This window comes from Bos mutus, chromosome 6, assembly GCF_027580195.1.
Source record: "Bos mutus isolate GX-2022 chromosome 6, NWIPB_WYAK_1.1, whole genome shotgun sequence".
Taxonomy (NCBI): Eukaryota; Metazoa; Chordata; class Mammalia; order Artiodactyla; family Bovidae; genus Bos; species Bos mutus.
In genome coordinates this window covers 24,813,556-24,826,596 of record NC_091622.1, presented here as the reverse complement: position 1 = coordinate 24,826,596, position 13,041 = coordinate 24,813,556, and the positions used below count along the sequence as shown (strand labels likewise).

Sequence of the window (13,041 nt, the reverse complement as noted above, 5' to 3'; positions counted from 1 at the left end):
AGACTGTCCTTACTTATTTTCAGAATTCCTGCTGGAATATAAGATAAGGAGTCTTTCAATGCAATCTCATAGTACTATACCCTAAGTAGGTGTCTGTAAGTTACAGTTCAAAAATATTCCCCCACCAAGAGTTTCTGATACCAGGTTTCATGTCAAAGGCAGGAAACAACAATCTCCTTCATGTAGTTCGGAAACTGAAGTGAAACACAGCCAGGGTTCCAACCTGTAGTTGCAGATCTTTCTTCTCTCTCTACCAGCCCCTGCCTCCTTTTGTTGCCCTTTGTCAGAATCTTCTAAGTCCTGGAATTTGTTTGGTCTGAATATCACTAACCCGGAGTTCTTTCTTATGAAGTCAGCATGCTGTCATGAACCTTGAATCTTCTAACTTAATAAGTCTGTGATGTCTACATTAGATAAGTTTCTTTCAATTGCCAATGACAGAAACTAACCCTAGCCAGCCGAACTTCTCTAAAAAAAGATACGGGGAGAAAAGTGGGAATTTTTTGGAAAGATATTCGTATTCCCACTCAAAATTTAAGGGCAAGAGAAACAGAAAGAGACAACAAGGAATCAGCCAAGTGATCATGAGGCTACTCTGAAGCTTTCAGCACACTGAAATACCTGCCTTCCTCATGCTCTGATCAACTCAAAACTGTGCCTTCATGGAGTTGCTTCTGAAACCAGCTTTCATGTCAAAGGCAGGAAACAACAGTCTCCTTCGTGAACAGAAACTGAAGTTAGTGAACCATCTCTCCAGAGAAGTGATTAAGCAGATCCCTGGGTCAGTCCAATGAGTGAGTCCAGGTTAGGTGTTTATTGGGGAGAGCTAGGATCTCTGGGGGTCTACCTCTGTGTAAGGGGATGGGATGGTGTTTAGAAAAGAGGAAATCATTGTAAGCCTCGAAGCCATGCCAAGAAGTCCATATATTGGCCCTTTCTTGGGCAGAATGGTTGGCTAAGGAGACCTGTCTCTCAGGAGACCAGATTTGTATCAGTGGAAGCTTGAATTTTATAAGTAGCTTGTTATTTTCTTCATGACACCATTCAAACTAGCCTCACGCATAGTCTTCGTAGTTAAAATTAATATGTCAGTTCTGCTTTCCTGATTGACTCAGTATCATTTACATTAGTTTAGCTACTCATTGATTAAACTTCAGAGGAAGTTTTCAAAATAGAATTTGAGTGCTCCCAGTGGAGATATGGGGCTTCCCTGGTAGCTCAGCTGGTAAAGAACCTGCCTTCAATGAAGGAATCCCCAGTTCGATTCCTGGCTTGGAAAGATCCCCTGGAGAAGGGATAAGCCACCCACTGCAGTGTTCTTGGGCTTCCCTGATGGCTCAGTTGGTAAAGAATCTGCCTGTAATGCTGGAGGCCTGGGTTCAGTCCCTGGGTGGGAAGATCCCCTTGGAGGAGGGCATGGCAACTCACTCCAGTATTCTTGCCTGGAGAATCTCCATGGACAGAGAAGCCTGGCAGGCTACAGTCCATGGGGTCACAAAGAGTCGGACATGACTGAGCAACTAAGCACAGCACAGCAGAGATTTGGAGAGCTGAACTTGGGTTTGTTGTCCTGTCCTGTCCTTGCCCTGGCCAAGTTAACTGTGGACCTGGAAGCCTGGTTCATTTCATGTTCTTCCCTGCCTTACACCTGAATTACTGTGGCATTTGTTCATTCATTCACTCATTAAGCTTTCCCTATGTCAGAAACTCTCGGAGAAGGCAATGGCACCCCATTCCAGTACTCTTGCCTGGAAAATCCCATGAACGGAGAGCCTGGTAGGCTGCAGTCCATGGGGTCGCGAAGAGTCAGACATGACTGAGCGACTTCCCTTTCACTTTTCACTTTCATGCATTGGAGAAGGAAATGGCAACCCACTCCAGTGTTCTTGCCTGGAGAATCCCAGGGACGGGGGAGCCTGGTGGGCTGCTGTCTATGGGGTCACACAGAGTCGGACACGACTGAAGTGACTTAGCAGCATGTCAGAAACTGTATCAGGAGGTAGGAATACAAAGATAAATTTGACACCATACCTTCTCTGAAAGGACTCACAGGGCTTGGAAATGTGTGTGTTGGAAACGCAACGGCTTTATGGTCCCAAGTGATTACAGCACTGCAGGCTCAGGCAGCAACCCTGGCCCAGAGATCCTTACACTGCAGCACAACAGGACCCTGAGGCTAAGCTTACCACCCAGAAACTGATACTGTAGTAAACAGAATAATGATGCCTCCCCACTTCAAAGGTGTTCATATCCCTCCCTGGAAGTGTAAATGCTATGTTACATGGGAAAAAGGAATTAAATTTGCTGATAGAATTAAGGCTACTAATTATCTGACTTGGAGATGCAGAGCTTATCCTGGATTGCCCAGGAGCATCCACTATGATCACAGTGGTCCTTATAAGATGGAAGCAGAGAAGGAGACCTGGAGAGACAGCAGCATGAGAAGGACCTGACCCACTGCTGCTGGCTTTAAAGATGGAGGAACGGAGCCACCAATCAAGGAATGCGGGCAGCCTACAGAAGCTAGAAAAGGCAAGGGAAAGGATGGTCTCTGAGAGCCTCCAAAAGGAAAGCAGTTCTGCCAATACCTTCCCTTTAAATTATGAGACCCACTTCAGACTTCTGACCTCCAGAACTCTAGGATAATCAAGTCAAGTTACGTCACTATATTTGTGATGATTTGTTACAGCAGCAATCAGTTCACTTCAGTTCAGTGGCTCAGCCATGTCCAACTCTTTGCGACCCCATGAACTGCAGCACGCCAGGCCTCCCTGTCCATCACCAACTCCTGGAATTCACTCAAACCCACGTCCATTGTATCGGTGATGCCATCCAGCCATCTCATCCTCCGTTGTCCTCTTCTCCTCCTGCCCTTGATCTTTCCCAGCATCAGGGTCTTTTCAAATGAGTCAGCTCTCTGCATCAGGTGGCCCAAGTATTGGAGTTTCAGCTTCAACATCATAGGAAACTAGTATAGGCAAGTATATACCTGGGTGATGCTTGGTTCTATGCAAAAGGACAGAGGATTGACCAGGGGCATCTTTCTAGGGCATCATTTAAAATATTATTTTCATATTAAGCATATGAATAGGATAATAATTTAGCATCAACTTTGAATTTGAATGGCAACCCTCTCCAGTATCCTTGCCTGGAAAATCCCATGGACAGAGGAGCTTGGCAGTCCACAGTCCTGGGATTGCAAAGAGTCGGACACAACTGAGCGACTTCACGTCACTTGAAGATGAAGCACAAGATTTCACATTTCTTTTCTAATTTGTGAGCTGCATTGAGACCTGAGCTCCGGTCTTCTCCTCCACTGTCAGACGGAAGTGTTCAGAGGCGTCTGTCTGAGTGCTATAGTCAGTGACTCTCTAGACTACTGCCATGGTTATTCTTAGCACATAGTTCCATTTAGGTCTTTTTTACCTAATTTTAAAATCCATGTTCCCAAAGATGGCGCTCACTGGAATTTCACTTAAGAATTTAAAAATATATCAGAACGTAACAACATCTAACATTTTTATAATCCTTTCACAAGCCCGTCTTTATTTGGAGCTTAAAACAGCTTCATGAAGAAAGGGTAATCATTCTCACTTGTCAGAGGAAGAAAGAGAAGCTTGGAATAGAATGTCCAAAGCAACAGGGGCTGAGTGCCATGGTGGCTCTTTCCACAAAGCCAGGGTGGCTGCCAGAAAGTGTTTCTCTCAGGCAGGTCCCTGAGTAACCGGTCCCCAGTTCAGCAAGCCTCTGCCGTGTCACAGCTGCATCCATACGGGCCCTGCACAACGGCTGCTCTGGGTTTAGGTGTTGCTGCTTTCACTATGACTGTAAACCTGTAACCGGCCCCTCGTCCCAAGATGACTGGATCTGTTCTCATGAAAGAATCTCCTCAACAGAAAGGAGTGCAGGCAGTGTGCAAGAGCAGGACTGGGCCTTCTGAGAACTGCAAAAGCCACTTTTCACTGTGATCCCAGTGCTCCTGAGATGAGTTGGGTGCAGAGCGAGGAGGAGGCCACTGTTTGGGGTCCCCCTCTTTGGCTGTTCTCAGTGACCCTTTCACTTTCCAGCAGGGCCTTATCTGAGCCCCTGTGTCAGAAGACATTGTTCTGTTTTTGCAGTCAGTTCACTGTCTCTACTCAAATCTCATAGAAAGATTTTGCTTTGTTTGTAGGTTTATCATTATTATGTTCTTTTTTTTTTTTTTAACTGCAGAAGAGGTATTTTCCTTTCCTTGTTGCGTCTTTTTCACTCCAATTCAAAGTCTATACTTTCTGTGAGCTTTCTGTCACCCATCAAAGAAGATTTCCCTGACCTGATATAAATACCACGTTACCCAGACCCCTTTCTCTTTTCACTCTTCATTCCTTCACTTTGCTTTGTTAGGGTTTTCATAACAATTCTCTGACTTCTCTTTTTTTCCCAAAATGTTTCTGTCTCTGTGGCCATGAGAGTGAATGCTGTGTCTCCTTGGTCTGCTGCTATATCCCCTGGGCCTACACAAGTGCCTGGCACTCAGGAGAGCTCAGGAAATATGTGTTGAATCAACTACTGAAATCTTTGCATCTCACCCAGTGTCTGGTACAATCCTGGACCTTCCGTATGAAAGACCCAAGTGAAAAAAAAAAAAAAACAAAAACCCAAGAAGCCAGAGCAAAAGGGAGAAAACCCTTAACTTACTCTTTTTGTAGTCACTTTCTAGTTTCTCATTGACTGATTGATCAGGGGAAGGGAAGGATGCAGAAGGGGGAAATATCAGTGTTGAGTTGAAAGCTCTCAGCCCCCAATACCTGGCCCCCACAGGCTGGGGGTGGGGTGGGCTTTTTCTGCCTGGACCACCTCCTTCACATGGAAGTGAAGGTAATTACACAGTGGCCTTAGCCTATTCACTTCATATCCACCAAAGAAAAGCAAAGCCTTCTTTTCCTTCAGCTGTCAATGGGGTGGTAGGAGACAGTAGGGAAAATGCTATGAGGTCATATTTTTTAGGTCCATGGATTTGTTACAAGCTGTTCTGAAAATAGTACAAAGTAGAACAGTGGAATAAATCCTCCTATACCTGGTACATTGTGTGGTTTTGTTTGCACAACTTTTATAAAGCCCACCTGGAAAACCAACAGCTATTGCTAAGGTCTAATGGAGTCTAATGGTGTTGCCTCCCCTAGGAAAACATTTCTAGAGCATTCTATAGAACTGCACTTCTTATGCATGATCTTTTTTGTCTCTGTGGTACTTTTTATACCCTGCCACCTACAGACATCTCTCCTAAAAAGCAGAGTTACCACATGCACAACCAGCATGCTTGGTTCACACTGCCGACGGTGGTCTCATCACCCTATTCAGTTAAATGACTATATTCATGGCTAATTCTGTCCTAGACTAGAAGGGCAGAAATTATCTCACAATGCTTTATATCTCCAGTGTTCAGTTTAACAGCCTGGAATGTAGTTTGTACTTGATAAATGTTGAGACAGTGAGTCAGTGAATCCATGTAAAACAAGAAACTTTATGATCCAGGCACAGTGATCTGGTGTTAGCATTTGGACTCTCTTTTTGGGGCTTATATTCGATTTTTTTTTTTTTGGTCTACATGCAGGCACTCTGATTGTTCTGAAACACCCCTATCCCAAAAAAGTGGAAGAACCATCCATTTATGAATCCGTCCGGGTTCACACAGCAATGCAGACGGGAAGATCAGAAAATGACCTGGTGCCCACTGCGCCTTCTGTAAGTGGCCATCCATCTGCCCACCGGGCTCACTGTCCAAAAGCAATAACATGCAATAAGTTACACACATTTTACAGTACTTTTGTTCACATAAAATTCTACCTTGGGATATAAAACTGGAAAAGGAACGTAAAGTTCTAAGCCTATGGCTCATGTGGTCCAGGGTAAAGTGTAAAAAAAAAAAAAAAAAATTAAAATGCGATAGTGATAGGATTTTAAAGATTTCAAAAATGGCACTTAAATCCTGTCCTTACTTCACCAAACAAGTTCATGGTAGAATGTGCGAAAGATGTTTATGGTCACACAGTTGTCTAAACGGTTATTCTATAAATTCATTAAAAAAAAAAAAAAGTTATTTTACATTTCAACTTTCTCTGGAAGAAAAAGATTCTCCACCTTTACTATAAATTCTCAGGATATTATTTTCTTCCCTGGCCTTTTTATTGCTTATGTTTTTCCTTCACTAAATGAAGGATCCAGACAGAAGCATTTGGACTCCTTTGTAGCATGTGAGCCATTGTTCACTTTCAGTGCAGTGGGGGCTTTCATTGCTCTCTTTGGAGTCCACTGACGTTTGTTCTGTGAGCTGTGACCCTGCAAAGATTCCTCTCCAGCACCTTCTTCCCTTCACTGTGCCCAGGGCGCCCTGATTCCTTTCCTCTTTCTCATTGGCTGCATGCTCTCCTATAAGGTATCTGGCTGTGTCCTCATGATAAAGAGGATCACACCTAAATGAAATGTCAAGCACTAGTTCTAGATAGCAATCATTATACGTATTTAGCTACAGATTAAATGAAAACATGCATGACTTTTTTGTCTCTGCGGCCGTACTTCTTCTACCCTGCCACCAGAGACATCTCTCCTGAGAAGCAGATTTACCGTGACTTCCCCTTAACAGTTTTCGGCGGATGGCCACTGTCTTCATCCGCCTGGATCCTCCTCTTCTCCCTGGCCTGACCTTATGCTGCTGTCCCACATTCACGCTGGAAGACCCCGCGTTTCTGAATGCTCCTCCTCTCCTCCCTGCATCTGAAACCCTGCCAACATCTCTGCTGTTCCCTCATCCTTAGAGGCTTGCATCTGGGATCAGTCTCTTCCAGAAAGCCCTCTTGACCCCTTCTAGCTTCCTCTAACACCCCGTCCTCTGTGCATGCTCTGCTCACCTTTATCCTAGAATCATCGGACAGGAGGCTGGCTACCTGCACGGAGTCCCCACTTCCCAGGAGCCTGAGACTTTACCCGGAACTGGAATCATAATCAGTAGCTTTATAGGCTAATCAGGTTCACGACACATTACATTATTACTACACTACGTCCACTCAAAAATAAAAATCCTGGAAATTGGCTGAGGAAGATGTTTTAGCTTTTTTACAAAGGGACGTAGAAGACCTCTGAACTAGAGAAACTTAGGAACGCAAGACAGTAAATAGTCTCAAGTCGAAACAGACCAGACAATACAACATGATCCAACCAAGTCTTTGTTTTCCGGTCGACTGTGCTTTTCCGGGAGAAGGCAATGGCACCCCACTCCAGTACTGTTGCCCGGAAAATCCCATGGATGGAGGAGCCTGGTGGGCTGCAGTCCATGGGGTCGCTAAGAGTCAGACACGACTGAGTGACTTCACTTTCACTTTCCACTTTCATGCATTGGAGAAGGAAATGGCAACACACTCCAGTGTTCTTGCCTGGAGAATCCCAGGGACAGAGAAGCCTGGCAGGCTGCAGTCCATGGGGTCGCACAGAGTCGGACATGACTGAAGCGACTTGGCAGTACTCTTCCTGTCCTTTCTCTTCACCATCCTACCCCACCACCAATCACTTCACCATCATTTTCATTCGTACTCTCAGTTTTACTTTACATTCTTCTCTGTTACCTTCCCCTAAAGATATCCACTCAAGGTCGATCAAACCAGACCCTACTGCGTGCGTCCTTTTTCAATAGTAGAATGCAGATAAGACCGCACTTGTGGAGTTGGTGTGAGCATGAGACATGGGGCATACTTAGGTAGAAACAACCTTCTTGGGATCAAATTCTGCAAGCTTTATTGCTTGCCTCCTTTGCCCACTCCAGGTGTCAGATGGACTCACATGCCCAAGGATCCAGCAATGAATATATGCAGGTTCTGCATAATGGCATTTTAAAAACAGTGCTGGAATTCCCTGGGGGTCCAGTAGCTTGGGGGTCCTGTAGTTAGGACTCAGCCGTTTTCACTGCCCAGGCTGGGTTCAATCCCTGATCAAGCAACTAAGATTCTGCAGGCCAGTGACAAGGCCAAAATTAACTAATTAAAAAAAATGAAACAATGGTGAGTGGATAAGTTGAAAATGTCTTCACTCACACTGTATAATGATAAGTCCATGACATTTGTTGTGCATTGATATGGACAGAAAACTAGAAAGATTTTCTAGTGGATTCTTGTGTCACAGTACTCCTCACTACGGAATGAACCAGCCAGCTAGGGAACAGTCACCGTCTTATCAGGGACTCTCTTCCCCTGGCTGAACACAGGAGTTCACAGCTTTGATTGAGGGCTTGCTTCTGGGCTTCTGCCTGCTCTTGTGGAGATGCCCTTCTTGCACAAGCACTGGCAGTGGAGGAAGGTGATTAAGTACTATTTACAGGAAAAAGAACTTCTTGCTTGAAGTGAAAATGAAAATAGGTGTCCTATCACCCAGAAATGTAGATGCTTCTGTAAAACTGTTTACCATCCTTTGGCAACTGCATTTGGGGAAATGATTGTTTATATATTTCATACACAACATGGAGTTGGGCTTCTGAGATAGGATGAATTTAATTAATTCATTTGCTTAGCAAACTTTTTAAGAAAGTGCCTACAATGCACTGAGGACTGTTTTAAGCACTGGAGGGTTGGCAATAAATTAGGCAAATGCTCTGCCCTCATTGAGCTCACACTGTAGTAGGGGGATCATGACAATCATCAACAGAATTCTAACCCAGATTCTAATAGGAAATTAGCATTGATGCAGTGCCACACTCCCATCCACAGATTCCATTTAGGCGTCAGTCATCAGTTTTCTTAGTAAGGCGCCTTAGAGCATAAGGATGCAATCCAAAATCACAAGTTGCCTTTATCTGTCCCGCCTCTTGAGTAGGCTTCATTCTGGAACACGTCCTCAGTTTATCCCACCTGATGGCTTTTGACTAAAATTAAGGCAGGCAGGGCTTCCCAGGTGGTGCTAGTGGTAAAGAACTTGTCTGACAATGCAGGAGACATAAGAGATGCTGGTTCGATCCCTAAATCAGGGAAGATACCCCGGAGTAGGAAATGGCTACCCACTCCAGTATTCTTGGCTGGAAAATTCCATGGACAGAGGATCATGGAGGGCTACAGTCCATCGGGCTGCAAAGAGTTGGCCATGACTGGCATGAGCACACACAAGGCAGGCAGATAGAAAGGATGATAGCCGGACTAATGCTTTAATTTTAAAATATTTAGGTTGTTTCCAATTTGGGGCTATTAACTCTCTTCTTCTAGATGAGAAGACTTAAAAAATAAATCTGCTGCTGTATAGATATTTCCTTTCTTACCTCCCAAGACCATAAATAAAATTGGTATGCTCAGCTCTTTTCTCTGCAGCCTTTCACTTATCTATCAAAACCTTAGAAAAATACTAGATTTATCATATGTTGTTTGGATGGAGGTAAGATGGAGTCAGTAGCATGATTTCTTAGTGTGATTTCAATTCTATCAGTATCTTCCACAAAATAATTTATCTTTATTTTGCCTCTGTAGACTCAATAATCCAAAATGGTAATTTTTTTCTGTTTCCATAATATAATATCCAAACTCAATTCAGTCAGTTCAATTTCTTCTAATGTCAAAATGAATCAAATTGATTATTCAATATCATATTCACCAATGCTATTAAACATTATTTAAATGAATACCTGGGAATTTCATTGTTACTTCAATGCCCTAAGAATTTTAAAGGAAGTGGTCATAGTCATATGTTATTTCTGGCTTTAAATCTTTATTTTGATGGTTGCTGTTCCTCTTTTTCCTTGGTAGGGAGAATTCATCTCAGGAACAAATACTGTGGAAACTCCCATGAAAAAACATTGACATCAATCAAATCATTTCCCAATTTTTATTCATTTTTTTCTTACTAATATAAGATGTATTATGATATCATAGAACAAAATAGCCTACCATGAATCTAATTTCTTCAGGAACGTATGAATTTTGACATTTTTTCACCTGAGGGTTCTGGTTTTATGCAAATTGCTATTCATACTGTTCCCACCATTCCTTATACTTCATAGGTGCCAGCTATGTGTCATACTGTTACCCTTGAGTTATTGATAGGTGAGATAAAAGAAATGACTCATTCTCACTTTAAATCCTTTCTGGATGAATTAAGTCTAAATAGATATGCACTCTTGAGAGTCTATCCCATGGAATATAGGTCTCAAGAGATAGTCTGTGAAAAAAACAAAGGGGTGGGGTTGGAGAATTATATGATAAATTGTAGAAAACGTGCTTTCTAATTCACAAAGCAGTTTAGCAGAATACAGACTCCGGGAAGTACAGAAATACCTCTTCTTTGCTTTATCCAAAGTTGCCCATGTACTGAGCTTATGGCAGTGTGTGTGGCCGTGTTTATGTACATAACACCCCAGCAACAATCCGAGCAGCTGGGATGCACAGACATCCTTTGCCCAATGCAGGCTCTTAGAAATGGTATAGCTTATATAACCTGGTTGACTGCAAAGTGCTAACTCACGTCAGAGGAGAATCTGTGCACTGTTCTCTGTTGCTGCAAAATCACACCGGACAATCTGGTCTGAAAACAGTCTTTACCACACGGGAAGGATTTTCAAGTGCCTCAATGAAGAAGGAAAGGCAATTACTAAAAATCAAAGGCAAATTCGTTTCATTTTAAAATAGGACAGAAATAGACAAAATTCAAGTTGTGATAGTCCTGGGCTTCATTTGAGTGTTTATTTCTTTTTCAGCTGGGCACCAAAGAAGGCTACCTCACCAAACAGGGTGGTCTGGTCAAGGTAAGGAAGCACGTGGCCTCCAGCATCAGCCACAAAGAGAGAGAACGCATCCTGGGGGCTCAGTTCTCATTTTGACTTTTAAAAAGCAGAACTGCCTACTCATTTTGACCCAGCTATAACATTTACCTGTTTACAGAATTCATTTTGATGGCTAATGTTAGTCAAAATTCTATAAAATCACTTGACTATTCTTTGGCAAAGTGACATGTATGAAAATAGCCTACCTATCATTAATACTCAAAATCCTTTTGATGCAACAATTGAGGATTAAAGTAGCAAATTAACTCTAGCACATATCTTTTTTTTATTCAATAATTTTTTTACCATCTCAATCATTTTCTAAGCCTTTAATTTTATATTGGGATATAGCCAATTAACAATGTTATGGTAGTCTCAGGTGAACAGCAAAGGAACTCACCCATTCATATACATGTATCCATCCTCCCCCAAACTCCCCTCCCATCCAGGCTGTCATATAACATTGAGCAGAGTTCCATGTCTAGTACATACCTTTGCCTTTTAAGAATTTTTTTTAGTTAAAAAAAAGTCAAAATTTTATGAAATGTTTACTTAACAGTAGACAAAAAAAAAAAAAAAGAACAACAGGCCAACCATCTCACTGGTACTAATGTAACTATCTTATAAAATCCCAAATAAAACAAAATTTAGGACTTTACTAGTTGGGAGGTATTCAACTGTTTTGTTTATGTGACTGTACCTTTAAAGGTACTCAATTTCATATTCATGGGCTAAGAAGGCCTTCATGGAGTGTCTGTTCTTTCTCATTTAAAGTGTCAGGGCACTGAATCTCTCAAGGGTACTGGCCTGCTTGAATTTAACCTAAATATTTAGTTATTTTGTCCCGACTCAAGTGTATTGTTCCTGGGAAGAGGAAGTATTCATGTTCGTAGCATTATTTTTAAATCCACTGTTACTTCCTTTAATTGGGAACATTGCCACCAAAGATGATGAGCGTTCAGTTAGTACAGAAGAAGGAGACCAAAAAAAAAAAAGGGAGACAGAGGGTAACAAGACAGTGGGTAACATTTTTCCACCAATGACCTGGAATTTCTAGGCAAGGTTTAGAATAGCATGTGGTTTGAGGTTCCTAAACCTCAGTTTGTTTGTTTGTAAAACAAGAATAGTAATATTTGGCATTGTATGAGGGCTGTCTATAATGTATATAAACCTCCAAGGATAGTATGAATTTTCAATAGGTGCTCAAAAATTATATCTATTCTTACCATAGTTTTATTAAGATTATTAAGTCTTACTAAGATGGAAATTTTAGTGGTTTATTGTAATGTAAATCACCTTAAATATTTATGATAGGTTATTTCTTTTTATTTGCTTAAAAATGTTAATGATATCTTTGCCTCTGTTATGAGCTTAAGGCATGGAATCATTTTAATTTTTTAAACTTTAAAATTGTAAGGCTCACTTTGAAAGTTTTTTTTTCTCAGAAATAACACCACAAGAATATTTCATTGTATCTAATCTTGTAGGTACTTTTACAACAAAAGGAAATTATCCGGTCCAGATATTATAATCGTGTATGCAAAGCCTACATGTTTCATTTTTTTTTTTCAGACCTGGAAAACGAGGTGGTTTACTTTGCACAGGAATGAACTGAAGTACTTCAAAGACCAGATGGTAAGAAACATGATCATATATTTTCCCTTTAAAAATGAGCTCTCGAAATGAAAAGAATATCTGCCTTTTAAAATCCCTGAAATTTATAGGAAACATCCCTTAAATGACTGGAGATGAGAGTTCTTGATTCCTGATATGAGCAGAGCTTTCTTGCATAAATGAGACCTGTATAGCAGACACTGTTCTCAGTCTGGCTAACCTCTAGCTCTCAGGGGCATGCCACCCCCTATGTTTAGAGCAGTGGAATTGTTCCCTTACCACATTGGGTGGACTGTCTCTGTAGCAGTGTTCTCCTCTATTAAAAATATGTCCATTTATCAGGTCTAACTCATTAAGCAAATTTAAAATTATTTCATCTCTTCTCATTTTTCCTACACAAAATTTCTGAGAAAGTGGATGTCTAAAAACACAGGAGAAAAATATGCCTTCCTTCCACGTGTTAAAAATCCATCTCCACCGAATTTGAATTGACAATGAAAGTGTCTTTCTAATGTCCGATTTCATGAAAAGCCAATCCCCAGATAAGCATGTGGCTTTCCTTAGGAAGTTTTTCTATTATCAATTCCTGTAGTGGAAGTAAAGTTAACAGTCACTCATAGTGGAAACTTGTTTGGGGAATGAGTGAGGAACAGATTTGT

The 13,041-nt window shown here is 41.7% G+C and overlaps 1 protein-coding gene across 2 annotated transcripts in view; it reads left to right on the top strand.

Annotated features, from left to right (window-relative positions):
• The window catches only part of DAPP1 (dual adaptor of phosphotyrosine and 3-phosphoinositides 1), a 57,620-nt gene that overhangs the window by 37,262 nt on the left and 7,317 nt on the right, over positions 1 to 13,041 (top strand). For both annotated transcript variants that reach the window (XM_070372102.1, XM_005910304.2), the window contains exons 4-6: positions 5,594 to 5,724; positions 10,703 to 10,750; positions 12,341 to 12,403. In XM_070372102.1, the coding sequence (XP_070228203.1) occupies positions 5,594 to 5,724; positions 10,703 to 10,750; positions 12,341 to 12,403 (242 nt within the window). The remainder of the gene's footprint in view (positions 1 to 5,593; positions 5,725 to 10,702; positions 10,751 to 12,340; positions 12,404 to 13,041) is intronic.